This window comes from Olea europaea, unplaced genomic scaffold (assembly GCF_002742605.1).
Source record: "Olea europaea var. sylvestris unplaced genomic scaffold, O_europaea_v1 scaffold1069, whole genome shotgun sequence".
Classification (NCBI taxonomy): Eukaryota; Viridiplantae; Streptophyta; class Magnoliopsida; order Lamiales; family Oleaceae; genus Olea; species Olea europaea.
Window position 1 is genome coordinate 108,281 of NW_019228042.1, and position 23,557 is coordinate 131,837.

Below are 23,557 nucleotides of genomic sequence, written 5' to 3' on the forward strand. Positions count from 1 at the left end.
ATATACACACACACACACACACACATATGTGTGTGTGTGTGTGTGTGTGTGTGTGTGTGTGTGTGTGTGTGTGTGATGCTAAAACTAATGCGTGCCCTAAAAAAGGAATCAACTTTAGTCTATAATCTCTTCCTTTAATCTACATCCATAGAAATTGAAAAATGACATTAGTGCATATTGTCTAAGATTCTAATATTTCACTAGTCAAATACATAAATTTAAAAGAAAATATTTTGCTATTTATTTGATTGTCAAATACATCAATTTTAATATTTCACTAGTCAAATACATAAACTTAATATTTTCCAAAATGTATCCATTTCTTAGTTGCAGATTGTAGCGTATTTGGTGAAATATGAAAATTTTCAATAATCTAAACTTCTGGTTAAGAGCTTTGTCATATGTACACTCATGTGGCTTTCTGTCATTGACTGGTGTAAAAAAAATATTTCAAAAGCTAATAATAGAATGCCACTTGTACATTATGTCATCCATGGTATTCACTAAAATGTACGAGTATAATAATCCTCTTATTTAACCCTTGTTTGAGCCTAATTTTTTCATCAAAATATATTTTTCAATAGTGATTTGACCCCACCCTAACCACACAATTTTTAATAAATTAATATTTCATATAAATTCACGACTTTTCTTTATTTTTCAATCACACATTTTTCATCAATACACTATTCAAAAAAATAATATATATATATATATATACAAGAATGGGGCTCAAACAATGGCTTAATTGTTTTTTTTTCTCATTATTATTTAATTATAAAATTAGCTAGGGTCCTTTGTTCATTTTAACGATTAAGGCTTTTGGCGAGATTTTAGTATGTGAAAAAAAATTATAACTCGGTGATTTAGTTTACACCAAATCACAAGTCAAGTGTATAGTTTGAAATTCAGGTATGTGGTAATTAATTAAAAATATTTAATAATTAAATATAATAAGGTCACAATTATATAATTAATGGTCACAGAAACATAATTATAGATCACAATTTGTTTATTAGTCACATATTATCAAATTAATTGATCATGAATTATGTCGAGATCACAAATCAAAAAATTTATAGATCACAATTTATTTCATTGATCACAAAACGAAAAAAAAAATTATAGGTTACAGTTAATCTGTCGATTATATATTTTCAAATTTGTTGGTCACAGATTATCGAATTTTAAGGTCACAATTTAATAATTAGTCACAAAGGACCAAATATTTAGTCACATACACCAAGTATCCAACCCCGATCCCGATCTATTGCTAATACTTGGTCACAAGCACTGCATATCTCGCCACAACACCATCACAAGCATCGCCAATAACACCAATGCTACTGCCACTATGGCTACTTGTGACCACCCTCACCTCAACACCACCACCACCACAACCACTACCATCAACTCTCCACATACAACCACTTCCAGCACTAGCAAAAAACGCACTGCTACTGTCAACACCACCGTCGTCGCCACCACCAACAGCAACCTGCACCATTACCATCACACCACCCCTATTAGACAACCACCAACACCACTACCACGATGCGGCCATCATATCTTGCACCACCATCACCATTACCACCATCACCACAATCAACTGTACAAAACCAATAAAACTCGTCCCAAATTTTCAACACCAATTCGTGACCACATTTCTACTGATCGGGACTATCAAAACTCAACAAAAACACACAATCGTAGAAACTAACCACTACACCACCACAATTATCGTCCCCACTTCCACAATAGAACCACCACCTCACCACCAACACCACAAAAACCACCAATCAGATCTTCACTGCAACACTCAGATTGTCGTGCGAACTGGGCGTCGAAGGCACAACGCGATCTTCGAAAATTAGATGACAAATGGCTGGGTCTTGTCATGCTGTGTGAACTCAGATCGTCGTGTGAATCGTGCTGTTATGCTGCAGACCGCTGGCGCAACGTCATCATCGACGATGACTCGGTGGTGTATAATAAAAAGAAGAGAGAGACGAGAGAGTGTAGTGAGAGGACAGAGAGAGTGCACAACGAGAAAGAAATCAAAATAATTAGAGTTTGGGTTTGGGGTTGGGGTGGGTGGTTGGTTTAATAATTAAATTAATACCTAATATTTAAACAAGTAAATTTCATACCTGATATATGAATTGTAAATTTTAAACACATGTTGTTACCATGTAATTTCCACTTTTAGTATTTAAGCAAGAGTTAGGACATTTGATTGTTTATTAATTAAAGTTTGGAAGTTCTTCAATTCTGCCAATTATTCAGTATTCTTAGTAAATCAATGAATATTTCACGTTCCCATTTTTTGATTGAATTAATGAATGTTTGGAGTGTTAACCATCTTTTGAATTTATTCACTGCAGCAATTTGGTATTAGTAACTAATCACGCTTCTAATAGAGAAGGATTTTTGTTCTATGTAACTAGATGGCAAAAACCATGCAATGTGATAAGTTAGAACAACTATCTTGACAAGTTTTTTTTTTGGTAATACGATTTGTATAAATGAAGCAAAAACATTGCAATTGAAGCGTTGAAGCAGCAGATCATTTGGCTAATATAGAAGCGTGAGAATGCAACGGTTGTGAAGTCGGTGATGGAGGAGAAATCCAATGAAATGGTCCTCTAAATTCCAACAGGAATTTGATGCTTATGAAGGAATAATACATATTGAACAAGATTTGTGGAAAATCAACGAGAATCGGGATGGAAGATAGTTGGTCAAAATCTAATGGAATATGTCATGGTAAAATATTGCCAACTAGAAAATTAGGATATGAATTTTGTTGGAGAAGCAGAAATTGTACCCCAAATGTTTTTAGGAAAAAATCATAATTAAAACGGTTTCAATTTACATTTTCAAAAATAAAAAACTTGTAAATTTTTTCAACAATTGTATGGTCACATTTTGTGAATTTTGATAAAATGTCGTGACCTATAATTTAATTGAATAGGTCACGGCCACCATAACACATAATTTACAATCACGATCATATACTAATCATACATAATATAAGGTTACAGTCATAAAGACAGAATGTATGTGTCACAATCACGTATTTTAGTTACAAATTCGACATTTAATAGGTCAAAAATTACTTATTAATAAAAAATTATCCAATTTACTAGTTACAATCACCCTTCATTTCGTCCCGCTTCACGCCACCATAGCCGACACCACCAAAATCCTTGCCACCACCTCCATTGCACCACCACCACCACGTAAACCTCATCCACAATCATCGGCTTTACCCGCATCTCAAGTTTACCACACAACCAACGGCACCACCTCACAAAAACTAGCTTTACCCGCACTTTTAAATCCACAACTTGCACCTCAAATCTACCATCTATTATAAAATTTGTAGCCATCAAGTTCATCATCTTTGAAATTAACCCATCAAAGCATTAAGGACATTGCCATTCCTTCCAGTCCTAATGGTATAAACCATCTTCATTTATAGATCTAGATACAGTGATGAGTCATGATAAGGGTAATTTTAACGATGATAATGGCCGAGAAGAGAGAAGACGATGGTCGGTTGATGTAGAAAGAGTAGACAGTGAGTAAATATAGAGAGAGCATACAGATAAATGATATATAATTTTTTTAAATATTAATTATTACCTGATTATTGAAAGAAAATAATTGAGTTTGAATTTTGAATTTGAAAACATGTGATTTTTCAAAACTAGAATTCAAAATGTAGGGTTTACCTCTCAATCAAAATTGCATGGTTGGCTACTATCACAAGGACAAATTCTCAGCCAAGTACTTAGCCAAGTTTTCGCCTATGATGGTATTGAGGGTTCACTCAGTAAGCCACAAATTTCCTCAAAACAAGGGACAAATTTCACAATATAAAGGCAACAAAGTAAAGAGAGCATGGTGATTTAAGAACAAACACACCTAACTCGTTTTATTACTCAACAGTAATGCAAGAAACCAAAGAACACTGAAGGAATACAACACCTCTATTGCCTAATTAGATATACAACCACAATATATAAAATTCATATTCAGTTAACACAATTAACTATCAAAGGGATAAGCTAACCCAATTCAATTAAAACTAATAGAAACCTACCTCACATGCCTTTTTCCAGCAACTGCCCATACTTTCTACATGTATGGACCAAGAAAACTACCCCAGTATATGTTTTAAACATGTATTTGTCGTGGACATCCAAATTTGTGGACTAAAGTTCACTAAATAGCAAGCTGGATCCCGTTCATGCCTTGCAAAATTCTGCCAACCCACAACACTTTGACACCAACCCAACTGAAGAAACATGCCCACAAGCTAAATCCAACATTTGCCTTGTACTCGAGACCCGAAATGTGCACCATCAACACAATTTTTCGCACAACTCCGACAAGAGGACAAGGTGTGCCCATGTCATCATGCATGTTAGCTTTTAAGGGGCTAACATCCTTTCCGACCAAAAAGAGTTTGTCGTCCGCATCAAAAGAGAATCAAGATACTCATTGAAAAGCCCAAACACAATATTAAACACTTGATACTAAGGATCGATTAATAACAAAAATTAAAACTTGCAGAAAAATAAAACTGAACACAGAGAAATTTTTCAGCCGAAACCCCAGAGGCTCGGTGACCCTTTTAACACCTAGTCCCCTGTTGAGCATCCATTCAAGAACGGATATTGCTTGATTGCACTATAATGCCTTAAACTACAAACGTTTAGCTACTACCAGAATACAGTATAAGAGACTTATCTTTTCACAAAAAACCAACAGACAAATCACACAAGAAACTGCAGATTTGACTTCACGAAACCAGAACCCTAGTTCTCACAACTACTACAGATTTCACACAAGAAATCACATGTATTCAAGATGAAACTCTCAAAGTATCATTTCGAATGAGATGTTCAAAATGTTGCCGAATCAAAAAACCCTAGTCACTTACAGAAGATGAACCCTCTCGAAAATAAGAAGCCAGAAAATATCTAAGGCCAAATGAAACGTCCAAGCGTGTATATATATCACCAAGACCAATTGACTTATCCAACGGTTTATGATGTGCCAAGTGTTAGCATCCAATGTAAAGTTCACTTTATAAATCACATTTCCATAAAACGTCTTTAGCTGAAAATTATGGGAGCACAAAGAACCGAGTTCGAGTCACAACAATCTCCACCTTGCTACCATAGTTTTCAGCTCATAGTGTAGCCAGGAGCATATCACATTCTCTTATTTCATACGCTCCAAAAGTATCTATAAAAAAAAATTACAATGTATTAATAGATAATATCTTCAGACAGTTTTTAAACTTGTTTAAAGGTATTATCTTGGTCCCTATACCAGAAGGATTACGCTGAGTAGCAACCTTCCCAATTTTCAAAATTCCTTTTGAAATTATATCCCTTATAAAATGATATTTAACATCTATGTGTTTATTTCTATCATGATATATGGGTTTTTACTAAGATGTATGGCACTTTGGTTATCTGAATATAAAGTTGCATTTTCATCAACAAAACCAAGTTTCTTTAGTAATCCACTTAGCCAAATTCCTTCTTTAAAGGCATCAGAAGTAGCAATATATTCTGCTTCAGTAGATGATAAAGCTCCAATCTTTTAAAGTTGAGATTTCCAACTAATCACAATACCACATAAGGTAAAAAAATAGGATGAAGTTGATTTCCTATTATCCCTATTATCTGCAAAATCTGAATCAGTAAATCCCTTTAAAGTTACCCCTTCTTTATTCAACCTAAACATGAGACCATAGTTAGATGTCCCTTTCAAGTATCTTAAAAGCCATTTTTAAACATTCCAATGTTCTTCCCCAGGATTATCCATAAATCTACTAAGTATACTAATACTGAATGCAATATCAGGTCTTGTGCATACCATCAAATACATTACAGATCCAATCACATTAGCATAAGGTGCATTCAACATTCTATCATATTCTTCAGCAGTTTTAGGGCAGAAATCAGAAGAAAGCTTGAAATGATTTGCTAAAGATAAAGTAACAGATTTACAATCAAGCATATAAAACCTTCTTAAAATTTTATTCACATAATCATGTTGATTTAAGAAAAATATTTCTTTTTCTTTATCTCTAAAAATCTGCATACCAAGAATCTTTTTGGTAGCTCCTAAATCCTTTATATCAAATTCAGATTTAAGTTTCTGTTTGATAAATTCAATCTCAGATTTATCATAGCTGGCAAGTAACATATCATCTACATAAAGTACTAAGTATAAAGAGTTTTTACCTCCATTACCTCTGCAGGATAGGCATATGTCATAATTGCTTCTTTGAAAACCAGGTTTTAGTACAAAGGTGTCAAATCTTTTGTACCATTGCCGTGGGACTTGTTTTAAACCATACAAAGATTTTTTTAAAAGGCATACAACTTTTTCAGAATCCCCTTTTATAAAGCCAACAGGTTGTTTCATATAAATTTTTCATCTAAGTCACCATACAAGAAGGCAGTTTTAACATCTAACTGATCCAGTTCCCATTTAAACTGAACAACAAGGGCAAGAATACATCTGATTGTGGTATACTTAACAACAGGGGAAAAGATTTCATTGTAATCTACTCCCTCTTTCTGTGTGACACACTTTGCAACGAATCTTGTTTTATATCTTACACTTTTGTTTCCTCCCTCTCCTTCTTTTATCTTGTAAATCCATTTACAATCGATCAACTTTTGATTCTTAGGTCTCTTTACCAATTCTCAAGTATTATTCATCATTGCAATTAAGAAGAGATGACATTTCATCATTCATTGCTGCTATCCAATTTTTAGCATCTCTGCAATTAATGGCATCATCATAGGAGCTTGGTTCATTTTCAAATTGTTCTTGATAGTTAAACAATGAAACAAAATCATCACAATCAAATCTAGCAGGTGTTCTAGTTTACCTTCTCTCCCTATCTCTAGTTAACTGATATTCATTTAAGGGAGGATTTGCAAAATCAGTTTGTTCATTAGTATCAGATGATTGATTGTTTTCAGTTTCAGCAGTAATGCTATTTTCATTTTGATCAAGTTCAGTTAAGGTAGGAACATGAGAATCAGTTTCACTATGAAGTTTCTCCACCTCAATCTGAATATCTTTTTCAGTTAGATTAGTCTCCTTTCCTTCTAAACATGGCATAATAGATTCATTGAAAACTACATCTCTTCTAACAATTACTTTATAGCCCTTTTCATTGTAAAGCCATAATCTGTACCCTTTTACATTTTCACCATAGCCTAGAAAAACACACATAAGTGATCTAAGTTCTAACTTTCGAGTATTCTGATAGGCATAGGCAGCACATCCAAAAAAATTTAAGTGTGAATAATCAACAGGATTGCTAGACCATACAGATTCAGGAATATCATAATTCAGAGCACTTGTTGGAGTTCTACTAACTAAATATGCAGCAGTTTTTACTGGTTCACCCCAAAATAGTTTAGGTAGACCAGAACTCAAAAACATACATCTCACTTTTTTCAACAAGGTTCTATTCATCCTTTCAGCTATACCATTTTGTTGAGGGGTATAAGTAACTGTTCTATGTCTTACTATGCCACATTCTTTGCAAAAATTATTGAATTCATAATTGCAAAATTTCAAACCATTGTCTGTTCTCAGGATCTTTATTTTGTTATCAGTTTGATTTTCAATCTGAATTTTCCATTCCTTGAAAATAGAAAAAGTTTTATCTTTTGATTTTAACAAGAAAATCCGTATTTTCCTTGAATAATAATCAATGATTAAAAGGTAATATTTAAAACTAGATAAGGTAGTAACTGAGGCTATGCCCCACAAATCAGCATGCAAATACTCAAGTATTTGTTTAGACTTATGAATTCAAGGTAAGAAAGGAAGTTTAACTTGCTTTCCTATCACACATTTTTCACAAATGCCAATTTCACCAAAATTTTGATTTCCAAAAACTCCTTTGTTTTGTAAAGCTTTTAAACTCTTCTTACCAATATGGCCTAACCTTTCATGCCACAACTTTGCAAAGGTCAAGTTATCAGTTAAAACAGCAGCAGTCAAACCAAGTAAAGGTTTTGCTTCAAGAAAATAGAGACCATGTCTCTTAGGGGCACTAATGACCAAGTCATTTCCCCTAAGAATTTTCATATGTCCTTGACCCATTTTAATGTTAAACTCCATATCATCAAGCATTCCTAGAGACACCAAATTTCTTTCTAAGTCTGGAACATACATTGTTCCTTTCAAATTTAGGACTTTTCCATTTTCTAACAATAGTTTTATGGTTTCTATTCCACTTATTTTACAGGTCATATTATTTTCCATTATAACATGCCCACTAGTTGTCTTTTCAAAGTCAAGAAAACTATTATTGTTTGGGCACATGTGGAATGAACACCCAGAGTCAAGGATCCATTTATTATTTAGTTTCTTTGCAACATTAACAAGGACCAATCCATCTTCAGTTTTATCCTTATTGAATACTAAGGCAGCATTCCCACCCTCAACTTTCTTTTCTTTCAGCTCATTTTTCTTTTTATAGTAGTCTTTAATGAAGTGACCCAATTTCCCACAGTAGAAACATTTTTTCCCTTTAGCCTTGTTCTTGGATTTGGCTTTTTCATTCCATTTGTTTTTCTTCTCATTAAGATTCTTAGGGTGATAACTTGGTTTACTGAACCTCTTTCCTTTTGCCATAAAGGTGTCACCACTGTGATTATCCTTAGTTTCATATTTGATTTCCAATGCTTTATTTCTTAAGGCATTTATAATCACATCAATAATAAGTTCATCCCTTCCATATTCAAGAGCAACCTTAATGTCTCTATATTTATCACTAATGGAGTTTAGCAGAACTATAGCCAATTGATCTTTTGAAAGTTTTTCATCACAGTTGGCTAAGTCTTGGGTCAACTTTGTAAACTTATTCAAGTTATCATCTAAATCAATTGAAGGGTCCATTTTAAAAGAAAAGAGCTGCTTTAACAGATAGCATTTATTTGGGATAGTTTTAGGAACATACTGGGTTTCAAGTTTGGTCCAAAGTTCAAAAGCAATTTTGGTTTCACCAATGGTTCGTATCACATTATCAGAAAGATACAAGAAAATTGTACTCCAGTCAACTTCTTCAAGTTCAGTTTTCCTAATAGGATTTATATCTTGAGGCCAACTATCATCTAATGCCTTAGCACATCTCATTTGCATAATCATGGCTTTCATCATTTGACTCCACATATTAGAATTACCTTTTCCATCAAATTGAGCAACTTCAAACTTAGCAGTAGCCATATCAATATAACACAAAGTGCTTAGATATGAATCAAGAATACAAGGAACAATTTATTTAAGGTTTTGTGTAATAACAATTACAGCAGTGTCACAAGTTTTAATATAGAAGGACAGACAATCAAAAACAATATAAGGAATACAATACCAAAGATCACAGAATTATCTTTCAGTGACTTCTCCTTCAAAGACCCTCCAGATACACACCCGTACTGGATTTATCTCAGATTCCCAAGGCCTCGTATGAGCATTTGGACATAGAATATTTTCTAGGGGGTTTTAGTGTATAGTAAGTCAAAGGGAAAAATCCAGAAATTGAATTTAGAAAATAAATTTTCCAAAAGATTCAAAAAGATCTCACCCAACGAGTTGTAAGAAATCGATATCCTTTATCCCACAAAATTTTCAGATCTAGAACAGATTAGTGCTTTCCTTCCAAGATCCAGATATCTTATCCCCAGTTTAGTGCTCTGATACCACTGAAAAGCTCAAACACGATATTAAACACAAGATACTAAGGATCGATTAATAATAGAAATTAAAACTTGCAGAAAAATAAAATTCAACACAAAGGAATTTTTCAACCGAAGCCCCAGAGGTTCGCTAACCCTTTTAACACCTAGTCCTCTGTTGAGCATCCATTCAAGAACGACTATTGCTCGGTTGCACTATAATGCCTTAAACTGGCAACGAAGGTTACAAATGTTTAGCTAATACCAGAATACAGTATAAGAGACTGTCTCTTCACAAAGAACCAATAGATCTGGCTCAAATCACACAAGAAACTACAGATTTGACTTCACAAAACCAGAACCCTAATTCTCACAACTATTACAGATTTCACACAAGAAATCACATGTATTCAAGACTAAACTCTCAAAGTAGCATTTCGAATGAGATGTTCAAAATAATGGCGAATCAAAAAACCCTAGCCACTCACAGAAGATGAATATATATATATATATCACCAAGGCCAATTAACTTATCCAACGGTTTATGATGTGCCAAGTGTCAGCATCCAGTGTAAAGTTCACTGTATAAATCGCATTTCCATAAAACATCTTTAGCTGAAAATTATGGGGGCACAAAGAACCGGGTTTGATTCACAACACCCATTAACATTATCCTCAAACTACCACAAATCAACGTCCCTTTCATAGGTTGCATCAATCCCTCTACCACACTTCCATTGAATAATGTAGTCTGTCCTTCTATTTTTCTTACTTGTCCCCATCATTCAATGACCCAAGATCTTTGCCACCTTCTTATCTTACCCTGCACTCGATCGTCGCTCAACAAATTTTCATTGAAGGGTTTCAGGCTAACTTACATGGAAGCTAGGATGAACCTTCAAACAATCTGGAAACTTCAGCCGATAAACTACCTCTCCCACATGTTTGTTCACTTGAAAGAAACCATCATACTTTTGAACCAGCCCACGATACAGTGTTTTGCTACTAATCTTCTTCCAAAACTAGGGAGCTAAACTTCAACATTACTTAATCCTTAACCTGAGACTTAACATCCCTCATGTTTTTATCATCATACTTCTTTATCCATCGGGCAGCCTTTTCAAGGCTATCCTTAGCTTGCTCAATCATCTTCTGTTTGTCTTAGGCAAATCGCAAAGCCGTTGGACACACACTTCATCCCCTTAATTTCACAATCTCCAGACATTTGTAATTCGTGGTATAATTAGACAATATCTTACTTCGAACATAGGAGTTGCTAAGAGCAAAATTCAGGAAAAGACATCTTAGGCATATGCTGCACAGTTAATTCAGTGGGACTCAATCTCATGGAAGAGGAATGATGTAGATTGTAGCAAAACTATCTCGTATCAAGCAAGGCAATCCAATTTTTCTGACTTGCTAAAACACAGTACCTAAGATATTCTTCCAACAAAGCATTCATCCTTTTCGTCTGACCATCAATCTATGGATGATGTGCCATAGAAGACTTCAATTCAGACCCCCATCATATTAAAAAGCATGGTCTAAAACTTGGCTGTAAATCGAGAATCCTAATCATTTACAATATCTTCGTGTATTCCAAAGTACTTACATCATTTTTCGAAAAGCAATTGAATAACTATGTCAGTCGGACACTGTTATGCATTTATATGATGTAATTATTCTACAAGCGTACAATATCAAATTTTGTAATATAATAATGAAGTTAGGATGTCGAACCCACACGGATTGATATCTAATTCTACCAAGTACTATAAGAATGTAGATGTTATTTTATCTAGATGAATGAAATTTAGAATCATTGATCTTAACTAAGGTAACATGATGAATATAGTGACGAACTCAACAAATAAATGCAAGCTAGAAGAGCAATCAAGATGAGAAAAGCAAAGGATTATTATTTTACCTAACTATCAAATATGATTCTCAATTATATAATTATTTCTAATCAAATTTTCCAAATTTATAAGCAAGAACCCTAATTTAATTTTACTCTCTCTCTTGAGTGCCAGGTAAAAGTCATTTTTGTATTTCAATTCCAAAATCTGTATGCCAAATTAGAATCTAGAAATTATCAAGTTTGTGGTTCTTGTGTGGAACGTGCTTCAAAGATTCTATACTTTCTTTTGATACCTATAAAATCTAGGTTGTGTTATTATATGATCGCGCCTAAATTTTCACCTCTCGAGTACTAAAATTTAAAGCATCTAATCATTCAATTAGTATTTGAAAGCATTAAGAATAAATAACACAAATAAATATGATTGGAAATTCAGCTTTCCAATAACTCGATCGCAAATTCAGCTTTGTGAAAAATGAGGCCTTTTACAACCAATCAAACAAATCAACAACATTAGGTATCAAAAATTTTTTTTTTTCATCATCTGCTTACTCAGGGCATGATAATCTACGCACGTCCTCATAGAACCGTCATGCTTTTTCTAAAATAAAGCTGGGGCACCGTAGGGAGCTTTCGAATGCTAAACCACCAAGCTGCCTTCTCAAGTCCACCAACTCAGATGGAGACATTCGATACGGGGCCTGCGCATGAGCTCTTGCACCTGGTTTGAGTTCAATTTTGTGGTTCATGGGTTAAACTTTCACCATCGTCCATTTAAATAAATTATGTATGTGTTAGGCTTTTATTTGAAAAATAAGTATCTTCCTACAATGGAGCGTATCTATAAGCTTAATGTAGAGCCACACGCATATCATCTAATATTATCTTTAATAAAGCCATAAGAGAAATCGATCCTTTTTGCTTTTACAAAGCCTACGCCTAAACGTGTTCTATATATTTATAGTTTTAATGTAGCTTTTACGTGTACTTTAAAATAAGTAATTTGTTTCTAACTTTTATAATTAAAAAATTTATTTTAAAACTTATTCGCTTGTGAATAAATATTCAATCTTAATTAAACATGATTGTTTAAAGGGACTTGTCTAAGCAACAATAATGTTACTTTCGGATGGAAAAAAAAATGATGATAAAACACACAAATAAACAAGCTTTTACATTACAATCGATAATTTCACTTAATGGATTTTCCTCTTGGTGCTTCTTGGTTTAGTCACAATACATGTATTAAATAAATATATTTAGATTTTGACAGAAAAGATTCTATATTAAATTTTTTGATAGATATTATCAATTTTTTTTTTTTTAATAATCTTAGATCCAAATATAAATATAATAATTGATGTTTAACGCTCAATTAATATAAAAAGAATCGTTTTGTTTGATTGTTTAGCACCATCTAGCATGATGGAGATGCCACCATAGAACAATGGTATGAATTGGATGCTGGTCCTCATTGTTTGACAACTTGTGCAGATTTACACTCAATCTGTTTATATTGACGTTTAGCTATTAAGTCCTTGAGATAATTTGCAGCGACGATTTCAAGCATTTCAAAAGTTTGCAGGTTTTGTATTGAACCTTTAATTCATAGCAGCTCTGGTCCCAAATCTTTCAAATTAGTGCGGGGAAAGGAAATTTTGATGATTTCCGTCCAAAAATCAGCGTTAAGAGCATAATTTGACTAATTTTAAAAGGACAAAACGAATTTTAACCTTCTATTAACTAAAAAGGATAATTTGCATTAGAAGTTCCAAACCTTTTAAAAATATGCAGGGATTGTCTTAAATCTTTAATAATTGTGCACCAAAAGGACCTTTAACGATTTTATCTAAAAATTTATCAAAAAATAATAATAATAATTTTTACCAGTCTATACAACTACCCAACTCCAATCTCAACACCTAACCCACTCAATCAAATCCATTGATTGGTGGGGAACTTCTCCACTATCACTACTATTGGGTTTGAAGAGAATTATTTTATATTTATTTATTTCTTTTCAATTTTTTAAAGATTCTTTCTAAGAGGAAATGTAGTGTATGGAAATGTAAAAATGGGGTCGACGGAGATGGGGGAAATGAGGCGACAACGATAGGTAACAATACAATGAGGTTGATGTTAACAAACAAGATTCATCTTCCGCGATTCACATAATCATCTCCCCCAAAAACTAACCCATCCCCCCAAAATTATACCCATCTAGGTGGAGGAGCCTTAACCTCAAATTGCGTTAGGTGACTACTGCCACGTTTGCCTTTTGACCACCACTTGTTTAAAATTTTGGTCATATCTCTTAATTATCACTCAATTTCACCAACCAGCTATAACTCCTCCAATCGGTCCCCAAGTACTAGGGTTTATGATTAGGAGGATTGGAGTTTCAACACCTTAAAATCTGCGTGATATGGGAAATAATACATACGTACTTATTTATAATTCCTAGGAGGTTGGAGAGAGATTAAGGCCCGTTTGACATCACTTTTGAGAAATCAAAATAAGTTCTTAAGACTTAAAAATGCTTTTGATCCCGTTTGACTAATTTTATAAAAGTATTTCTTGTAATTAGAAGAACTTTTAGAGAAACTCTTAAACTCACTTTTGAAATTGAAAATTCTTTTAAAAACTAGTTTTCAAATAAAATTTAAGGTAACTTCCAAATAAAATTTTTCTACAAAAAGCAAAAGTATGTCTAACGTTTCCCTAGTGCTTGTATAAGATAGCTTAAAAGTTGTTAAAAATTTGATGTCAAAGTCTACATTTTTATGCGATCGACAATTTTTATCAATTTTCAACCATACATATTATCAATTTTATCAAAATTTGCTAAAACATTTATCAAAAACTTTGTCAAACAACTTCTTAATTTCTTTTAATCAAATAATATATGTTCTTTCATATATAGAACACAACGAAACTTAAAACACTTGCTTTTAATTATTCTAAGGTTGGGTGCTTGTGTGAATCAAGGAGAATTGTGCCTGTCAACATTTACGAGCATTAAGTTAAAAGAACAAGAAACGTGTAATGGAGGAAGTGGAAACCATTGACTCTTATCTGAAGAGAGATTCCATTTGCAACCTGCTGCATAACTCGTTCAAAGTAGAAAAGGACACGATCTTCCACAACTCAATTACACGTGAAGTGCAGGGAAGCAAAACCAGCAACCACTTTTTTCAGTGTGATCAGCTCACTGATTTCAAGGCCTTCTTGCTTATTTCCTAGAGTAAAGCTGCTTAACTGATTTTAAGAAGGTTTCATCAAAATTGGTTCTCTCCAAAAGAGTTTATGGCATGTGAGTTGACATCACCTCATTGCTGGTGCTTATAATTGAATAATTAATCTGTTTTTAGAAAAAATCTTCAGAAGAAATTATAGCATGTGAATGTGAACTCTATTGTACTTCTGATATTTCTGTTCTATACTTGATGCATTATGCTTAAATTAGTTCATGCACATTTTATACATAAAAGGGCATTTTTCGTATGATGGATTGGACAACCTCAAGGAAGATAGACTCGAAAATATTTATTTATTTTTTAGCTGCCTTGTCCAATCAGCATAGCAAAAAGTTTTCCTGGTGTGCATTTGAATAATTATTTTTTATAAGATCCATGGTGTTATATTCTCGTTTTCTTGAAGAAGTCGTAATTATTATTATTTCATTGAGATACGTGCTCATATTGTGATCAGATTCTGTATCGCTGCTGTTTATTTCATTATTGTGTTTGAGTTCAAGTCTAAGTAGCTGTTTAGCCAGTAGAAGACGCGAGGTAATTACAGTAACCAATGGCGTTGTTGCCACTGATCATGGTCAGTGCTCAACCATAGGGAGGAATGTTCTCCTTGAAGGTGGCCATGCTGTTGATGCAGCAGTTGCTGCAGCGCTTTGCTTGGGCGTTGTGAGCCCTGCTTCTAGCGGCATTGGCGGTGGTGCATTTATGCTTGTCCGTTCAGCTGATGGGGTCGCCAAAGCCTTTGATATGAGAGAATCTGCTCCTCAGAAAGCTTTTGAGGTAATCAAGTTGTTGGCTTGTTGCCATCTTTCAGATCTCTTGAGTTACCAAACTGATTATATTGAAGTTCTTGATTTTTCTTTTTTCCAGGACATGTATTCCGGAAATGTTGCCCTAAAGGAAGGTGGCGCTCTCTCTGTTGCAGTCCCGGGAGAACTTGCAGGACTTCACGAAGCTTGGGAACAATATGGGAAGATTTCCTGGGAGAGACTCGTAAAACCAGCAGCACAACTTGCACATAATGGATTCAAGATTTCGCCGTATCTCCATATGCAAATGGTGAAAACAGAATCAGGCATCATGGCAGTTAAGGGACTTCGTGATATATTCTCATCTAACGGTAGCCTTTTGCAACCTGGTGATAAAATTTATAACAAGAAACTGTCAAAAACTCTGAAAGCGATATCAAAATATGGAGTGAAGGCATTGTATAATGGAACGATTGGGTTCAATCTGGTTAACGATGTGAGGAAGGCCAGGGGAATTCTAACAATGAGGGACTTGCAGCATTACCAAGTTAAACAGAGAAATCCGATCTCAGTAGACTTCATGGGGGTTAGAGTACTTGGTATGTCTCCCCCTTCTTCTGGAGGAGCTGCAATGTCACTTGTAAGTACAAAACTCAAATTTCACTTTTCACTTCTTTATTTTTCCCTAAATTCCGTCACTTTTTGCCTTTTGGGACTTCCTCAGATACTAAACATCCTCGCCCAGTACGAAGGGCTGTTAAACTTATCAGATTCGCTTATGATCCATAGAGAAATTGAAGCTTTGAAACATGCATTTGCCATGAGGATGAACCTTGGCGATCCGGATTTTGTCAATACTACAGATGTTTTGAAGGATATGCTGTCAACCAAATTTGCAGCCAAGTTGAAGAAGACCATTTTTGATAATATGACATTCAATGCCAGTCATTATGGTGGAAAGTAAGCAGCTCAATTTGTCATCTGATATGTTCATTCTACGCCTCTTCTATCTTTTTCGTGTCGAATTTCTGTGGCTAATTTGAAAACATGCTGTTAACGCTTCTATGAATGTTTATTAATTATCCATTCTCATCCAAATACTGCTTTTGATGTATCTTTTAGCTTCTTAATAGGTGGAACCAGATTCATGATCATGGTACCAGTCACATATCCATTGTAGATGGTAAAAGAAATGCTGTCTCTATGACCACAACTGTAAATTCATATTTTGGCTCGAAATTCCTTTCACCAACTACTGGGATACTTCTCAACAATGAAATGGATGATTTCTCGATGCCTGCAAAGAATTTGAAAAATGTTCCACCTCCAGCACCAGCCAATTTTATCTATCCAGGCAAAAGACCATTGTCATCTATGAACCCTATAATTGTCCTCAAGGTACAAAGTCGCCTTCACGATCCATCTACATGTATAATGCTGCACCAACGTGCAAATGACACGATCGGACCCTTATCATGTTTAATGTTCTTTTTTGGTTTCCCATTTTCGTCATCTTAGGGGAAAAAACTGAAAGCTGTCATTGGTGCAAGTGGTGGATCTTTTATAATTGCAGGTACAACAGAAGTATTTCTGAATTACTTTGCAAGAGAAATGGATCCATTCTCCTCTGTCATGGCTCCAAGATCTTATGATCAGGTGACTACTAATCATCATTACATTTCTTAAATTTCTGTCATCTCCCTTGCGGTACTTACTTAGACAACACAGTTGCAATTTTTGTAATTCAGAAGTTGAGATAAATGCAGCAAACCTCATGACTCATAAATCAGTAAATAAGATTTGGAAATGGTGATATTGCTTGTGCAGCTTATTCCCAATGTGTTACAGTATGAGAACTGGACAGCAGTTACAGGCGATCACTTCGAGGTTTCTGAAACGACACGGGAAGCTCTAAAAAGGAAGGGACATGTCTTACAAAGTCTTGCTGGAGGGACAATATGCCAATTTATAGTACTTGAGGAATTGGATTCATCAACATCTGGGAAACTTGTTGCAGTAAGTGATCCAAGAAAGGGTGGATTTCCAGCTGGTTACTAAATCTGGCTGATTCCCTAATTTCTCTCCATTCTTCTAAATTCAACACTGAAGAATGTAAGAAGTTAATAAGCAGCGATGATCAAGAAAAACTTCGATTTAGCGTTAAGAGTGCTATTTACATTGATCAAGAGCAAAAATGAAATGCATAGAAATTAAAAATTCTTGTTATGTTTCAGATGAAAACAAAAGAACTGATGCACACATTTACTAATTCGAATAAAATTAAGAAATAAAATAGGAAGGTCTTTGTGAAAATAATTATTGACAAATGTATCGTTGCAATGTAATTATGTAGAGATTTTGAGCTCCATCCTATAGGGTTAATCTATAAAGAATAGTTCAATCTATTTATACAATGAAAAATGGTTCTCATGTCCAGCCGATGCATCATATCTCCAACAATCTCCCCGTCCCCTCAAACCAAGTACTATATTATCATCAGTGCCCCGTTAAGCGATGACAATCTTCCGCCCATATCCTTCCATGGCATGTTTGGTACACCACATTGGATTATGGTATATGATTATGAAAGGTTGGTTTAAGGTATATAAGATAATACCTCGTGTGGAGATCTACATCATAATACTCTCGTTACCATTGATGCTCCGTTACCTCAAGAATTCATCATCACATAAATTTTCGCCATTTTGATTAATTTGACTCAAACATTTATCTGAATTTTCGATTGTGCTACATTTACATAATACTTTACATACATATATGTGATGAGATATGACCGAGTAAGAATTTCTTCATATAAAAAATATAAAAAATCATCATTCTTTTTTTGACACATTATCTATATATAAATCATTATATAACTTTATCGTGTACAAGCAACATTATTCCTGAATTTTTTCTAACACAGGCAAGATTATAATGGTTTCTTTATTCAGTCGAGTACATGATTTTGTTACCATTTGTCGGGCATGTTAGGCTGAATTCAAGAGTGAAAGAATCTAGAACGTTCTAATACCACTTAAAATTTTAGAGTTACCAAGTTTACGTTCTAGATTACCAATTTGTTCGACCTTACGTGCAGAATTATACTAACCAAAGCAACACGTCACTTTAATTAGTTTCTAGATGGTTAAACATACAATTCAATTTAATCCTATGTTTAAATGCCTCAGTTTGTAATAAATTATGGAAAGCAGTAAAAACACAATTTTGATGACGAAGAAACCCAACGTTGGAAAAACTCCGAGATCAAGCCAGTTACCTCCATTATAGACAGTTCAGGGAATACACAGCAATTCCAATAACTCATGTACCCACTAAGACCTACTGTTACAATCTTACGATCTACTGCCGTAGATATCTCTAGTCCGTTGGATCTCCCAATCTACCTCTTTTAGCCTCCTACTATCGTAGATACCTCTAGCCTCTTGCTAGACCTCTTGATCTACCTCCTATAGTCCAATCTACTGTCTCCTACAGCCTCCTGGTCTTACGTTGAATGTCTCTCCAAGTGAAACACCAAGAACCACCTGTTCTTGTGCTTATAATTGCGCTTCAATCCACATTTCCTCAACGGATTAAGGAAACACGGTATTTTGGATTAAAAATCTTGATGTTTTCCCAAAACATGGTTGAATGATCTCAAGAAATGATGGAATGAATTCTCCAATTGAAAGTATTCTTGGATCACTAAAGAATGATATGAAAGTGAAATATAATGATCAACCATACTTTCGGACATCCTATAGGCTGTATATTTATAAGGAAAAGTGTTTGGGATGAAAAGGGAATGAAAAACTAATGGTCCATTTGATTGCAAATATGGAATTTGGTGGAAAGAAAACGAATTACAGGAAATTGAATTGCCTAGAAATTATTTTCTTGGGAATTGTAAATTATTGTGTTTGATTTGTATAATTTTCTATGTGAAAAATGTTGAAATAAAAGTATTTTTTGGTGTTCGTTTGACTTTGCTTTACACGAAAATTATCAATTAAAGGAATATAGTTTATTGGTATTGGGGATGAAATTTGTTTCTATTGGCAAAAAAAAAAATCAAGAAAATCATCTATCTTTTGGTATTCATTTAGATTTGTTTTACATGAAAATTTTCAATTAAAGGGAAATATTTTTTTATAATAATTCTTAAAATTTATTTTCACTGCACAAAAAAAATTTAATAAATAAATAAATGAAAAAAAAATGCTTCAGTAAATCTGGGAAAATGGATTCTCACCATTTTGGTAAGAATTCATTTTCCTTCAAAACATGAAAAATGTCTCTGTGGCATGAAAATGTGGAAAATGAATTCCAAGAAAAATTTTGTCAATCAAACACAAAAAAAATAAAAAGAAGGAATTGCAATTCCATTTTCCATGGAATTTTCACCCTATCAAACACACACTAAGTGTCCATTTGATTGCAAAGATGGAATTGAAAACGAATTTCAGGGAAATGAATTGTTTAGAAATTGTTTTCCTGGAAATTGTAAATTATTGTATTTGATTGATATAATTTTTCACGTGAAAAATGTTGAAATTTTGAATCTTTTGGTGTTCATTTGGTCTTATTTGTCATGAAAATTGTCAATTAAATGGATAATTTTTTTTACAATGGTTGATAGATTTTGTTTCCATTGCTGAAAATTAAAAAAATTAAAAAATAAAAAAATTGGAAAACCAATTCCCACCAATGGTGGGAATTCAGTTTTCCACCATTTAAAGGAAAAGGAACATGTTTTCCATTTTCTATGGAAAATGTGTCCAATCAAACATGGCCTAAGTGTTTGAAGTAAAACAGAATTCTAATCGTCGACCTGTCGCTCGAGCTAGGAGCTAACGATAGCTGAGTAGTTGTCAGTATTTTCGTTATAACTTTATCTTCCAATATCTAATTGAGGTGATTCAAAATGCGTTGAAAATGTAACTTAAAGGGCCACAATTCTTCTAGAAGTAGCCTAGCCTTGTCCAAATTTGTAACGACCCGAATCTCTGTACCCAAGCTGTTAGCTTACGTACTGTCCGCTTTGTTACATACCAGGATTCAACTTAAGTTTTACTTAAGGAAAATGTTATGAGTTCGAATCTTAGGGGAAGCAATAGAAAGTCGTGAGGGGTAAGTGGGTGCAAGGCTCATCCAAAGTGAACAGTACATAAGCTAATTGCTTGGGTACAAAGACCCGGGCCGTTAAGTAAGACTTAAGTTAAATCCTGATACCAATTGGCAGTTGCCCAGGATTCAACTTAAGTCTTACTAAGGGAAAGATTATAAGTTCGAATCCTGGGGGACGCGATAGAAAGTCATGAGGGGTAAGTGGGCGCAAGGCCCATCCAAAGCAGACAGATAGTAAGCTAATGGCTTGGGTACAGAGATCGTGTCGTTACAAAATTCTAACATTTTCTGCATGAAAAATGTGTTGCAATTTGCTAAAACATAACTTGTGCCACTCTTTGATATCTTTTAGATTTCTAATTGCATTCCAATGATCATGTGTGATCTTTTTGGACATCTTGGACTCTTTCAACGACTATACTACCAAATCTAAAAGACTTCTTGACATTTAAAACTCTTTTGTATTAATCATTTTGTCTAAAGAATTACCAATACATTAGAAACCTAACAATCTCCCACTTTGGCATTCTGTGACAAAACATACAGTACAACAAAACTGACTCACAAGACTTATCAAATGTGACTACCAAGACTACCCAAAAACAACCAACTCAAATGCCTTCTCGTTGTATATGTCTGACCTATTTCCTGAAATCAGAGCTCTGATACCATTTGAAATAACGTAGTTTGACCCAAATAACACATAGAGAGAGTGAATAGGTGTTTATGTGGAATTTTAAACGACCAATGAATAATTGTAACAAGTCACAGTTATCAATTTTGTCCAGATTCATTCACATGCATTACTATCCTATGTTGAACTACCGCACAATAGTAAATTGCTGAAAATTAAAGAATTCAAAAGTTTGATGACTGAGAAACCCCAAACTAGGTAAAACTCCGAGCCTAAGCCAGTATGAATCCACTATAAACGGACATAACTTATAGTACCGCCAGACTAAACTCACACACGTTCTTTCTGACCTCCTGTACTGTAATTCCCAAAGCCCTCCTGGACTGTGTGCTTCTGCACCAACTCCCGACTTCTGATCTCATCTATCTCTTGTGGATTCCCTAATAACTCTCGTTCTCCAACTACCAGAACTCCGATCATCTTCCTTGATCTTCAATCACAAGCAGATCCTCAGGAAGCTTTTGGTTTTTGGTGTTTGAATTTCAGATTTGATGTTTTTTAACCGCCAAGGTTGATTAAGAAAAGATTGTATAATTTTGAAGGATGCAAGTGTTTTCTCCAATGGACAATCCAAGCTTTTTCGTTAAGACGGTGCAGATATTTATATGTGGAATGTTTTAGGTAGTTTGGAATGGTTGAAACTCTCAAAAAAGGAAAATTAGGGTTTCACGAAAAATACCTCACTCGAGTGACGTCAAGCGACAGCTAGCGATGCCCTTTTTCCCTTGAGCAAAGAATTGGCGAGAAGCTAGCGACATCCTCTCTGAAAGTGCCGCTCGAGCTGTGCGCTGGTGAGAAGAAAGTGAAACTGCGATGGTCTATCCTTCCATATTTTGACATTAAACCCTATCCTACCAACAAGTTTTACAATATTGCACATGACTTCTCGACTTTATCACTATTAATTTGACCCTTTTTGCTCACAGAATTGCCAATTACAATTGAACCTAACAAAGAGAATGGATTCTCTTTTAATTTCATTTCAAAGAATGCCCCATTAGCCAACGAGTGTATTCACATTTTTGCAAATTATTACATATTTGGCATTAAAAACTCAAATGTGAGATGTATCAGTATGCCCATTTGGATGTTAAGACAAGTTCATTCATTAAAAAATTAATGGGGCAACTAACTTTTATATGGGAACGTTTCTTTTTTATTTCAGAACAATCTATTTTTGCATCATTTTTGAAAAATAAAGAAAGCAAAAATAAATAAAAACCAAAAACCAAAAAAGGTACAATCCTTGAAGAATGCTTCTTTAGAATAGTTTCAAAACTATAAATTGAATTTTTGAATATCATTCTTCAATGGATTCAATTTCTTACAATTGGATACTATTTACTTGCAGAATTGGGCAACCAATGATCGTTGAGAGTGGCATCACTTGTATCTTTTGGTGCAAAATATCCCTCAATTTCTTTCCTAGACATTTCAGCACACTCAGCTCCCACAGCAAGGGCATCTTCTTTGCACTTCAATTATGCAGAAAGATAACGCAATTTTCATTGCAAGCAAGAAGAAAGCCCACAAATTGATCAAGAGGTTTCTTTATAAAATCTGAATTCAACATCTCATCATAAAGAATTGAAGCAATAAAGCTTTTCTGCATTAAAAATTAGGAGCCCAAGTTAGTGCACAAGGTCAAGGAAATTATAAACCTCAAGATTTTAGCTGGAAACTCAAAACAAATGAAGAACGTATGCAACTTGTGAAGCACTTTTAGAAGTAAATGTGATGACCCTCATATAGACATAACGTCCAATATGATGAAATTATGGAGCCTAAGTTTTAGGCTTCACAAATTCTCATGTTGTCAGACACATTTTTTCAAAAGGAGGCAACAAGTGTTGAAAAAGACAATGTGTATGGAAATGTTTTGCAACCATGCAGTCGTAATTTCTTGAAGATTTTGTGCCATGCATTTAATGAAAGGTTGCCTTTGTTGAAAATGATGAATTTGCAATTAATGAGGGTGGCAAGTTTTTCACTATAAATACGAGGCCAAAGCAGGGACAGATATAGGTGCAAAAGAAAAGTGGAAGAAAGTTGTTGAGTGAAAACACGAGAGACAGTGAGCAAAACACAAAAGTGAGAAGCAGTTAAGCTTTACTTTGTGCAGAAAATTAACGAGAGAA

General features: G+C 34.3%; 2 protein-coding genes across 4 annotated transcripts; one reads left to right on the forward strand and one right to left on the reverse strand.

Moving 5' to 3' along the window:
- Positions 1-1,273: 1,273 nt before the first annotated feature.
- On the reverse strand, positions 1,274-3,253 carry LOC111373078 (loricrin-like). Its single transcript, XM_022995547.1, has 4 exons — positions 3,154-3,253; positions 3,003-3,017; positions 1,551-1,609; positions 1,274-1,498 (listed from the first exon to the last, which is right to left on the reverse strand). The coding sequence occupies exons 1-4, from the start codon at positions 3,251-3,253 to the stop codon at positions 1,274-1,276; spliced, it is 399 nt and encodes a 132-aa protein (XP_022851315.1).
- An 11,390-nt stretch (positions 3,254-14,643) lies between these two features.
- LOC111373088 (glutathione hydrolase 1-like) lies at positions 14,644-17,844 on the forward strand. 3 transcript variants are annotated; one of them, XM_022995558.1, is made up of 7 exons: positions 14,648-14,905; positions 15,304-15,626; positions 15,717-16,235; positions 16,320-16,555; positions 16,729-16,993; positions 17,114-17,251; positions 17,344-17,470. In XM_022995558.1, exons 1-7 carry the CDS (start codon positions 14,899-14,901, stop codon positions 17,353-17,355), a joined length of 1,500 nt encoding a protein of 499 aa, XP_022851326.1. In that variant the 5' UTR covers positions 14,648-14,898; the 3' UTR covers positions 17,356-17,470. The 3 variants fall into 3 exon arrangements, with proteins under 3 accessions (XP_022851324.1, XP_022851326.1, XP_022851325.1); XM_022995557.1 differs by having other exon boundaries at positions 14,654-14,905; positions 17,423-17,844; XM_022995556.1 differs by having other exon boundaries at positions 14,644-14,905; positions 15,717-16,555; positions 17,423-17,844.
- Positions 17,845-23,557: the final 5,713 nt, after the last annotated feature.

Coding starts and splice junctions, on each gene's coding strand:
- LOC111373078 (XM_022995547.1), bottom strand. CDS start 3,253: ATGAGGTTTACGTGGTGGTGGTGGTGCAATGGAGGTGGTGGCAAGGAT. Junction 1,499..1,550: donor GATATGATGGCCGCATCGTG/GTAGTGGTGTTG, acceptor GTAATGGTGCAG/GTTGCTGTTGGTGGTGGCGA.
- LOC111373088 (XM_022995556.1), top strand. Junction 15,627..15,716: donor CTCCTCAGAAAGCTTTTGAG/GTAATCAAGTTG, acceptor TCTTTTTTCCAG/GACATGTATTCCGGAAATGT. Junction 16,556..16,728: donor GCCAGTCATTATGGTGGAAA/GTAAGCAGCTCA, acceptor GCTTCTTAATAG/GTGGAACCAGATTCATGATC.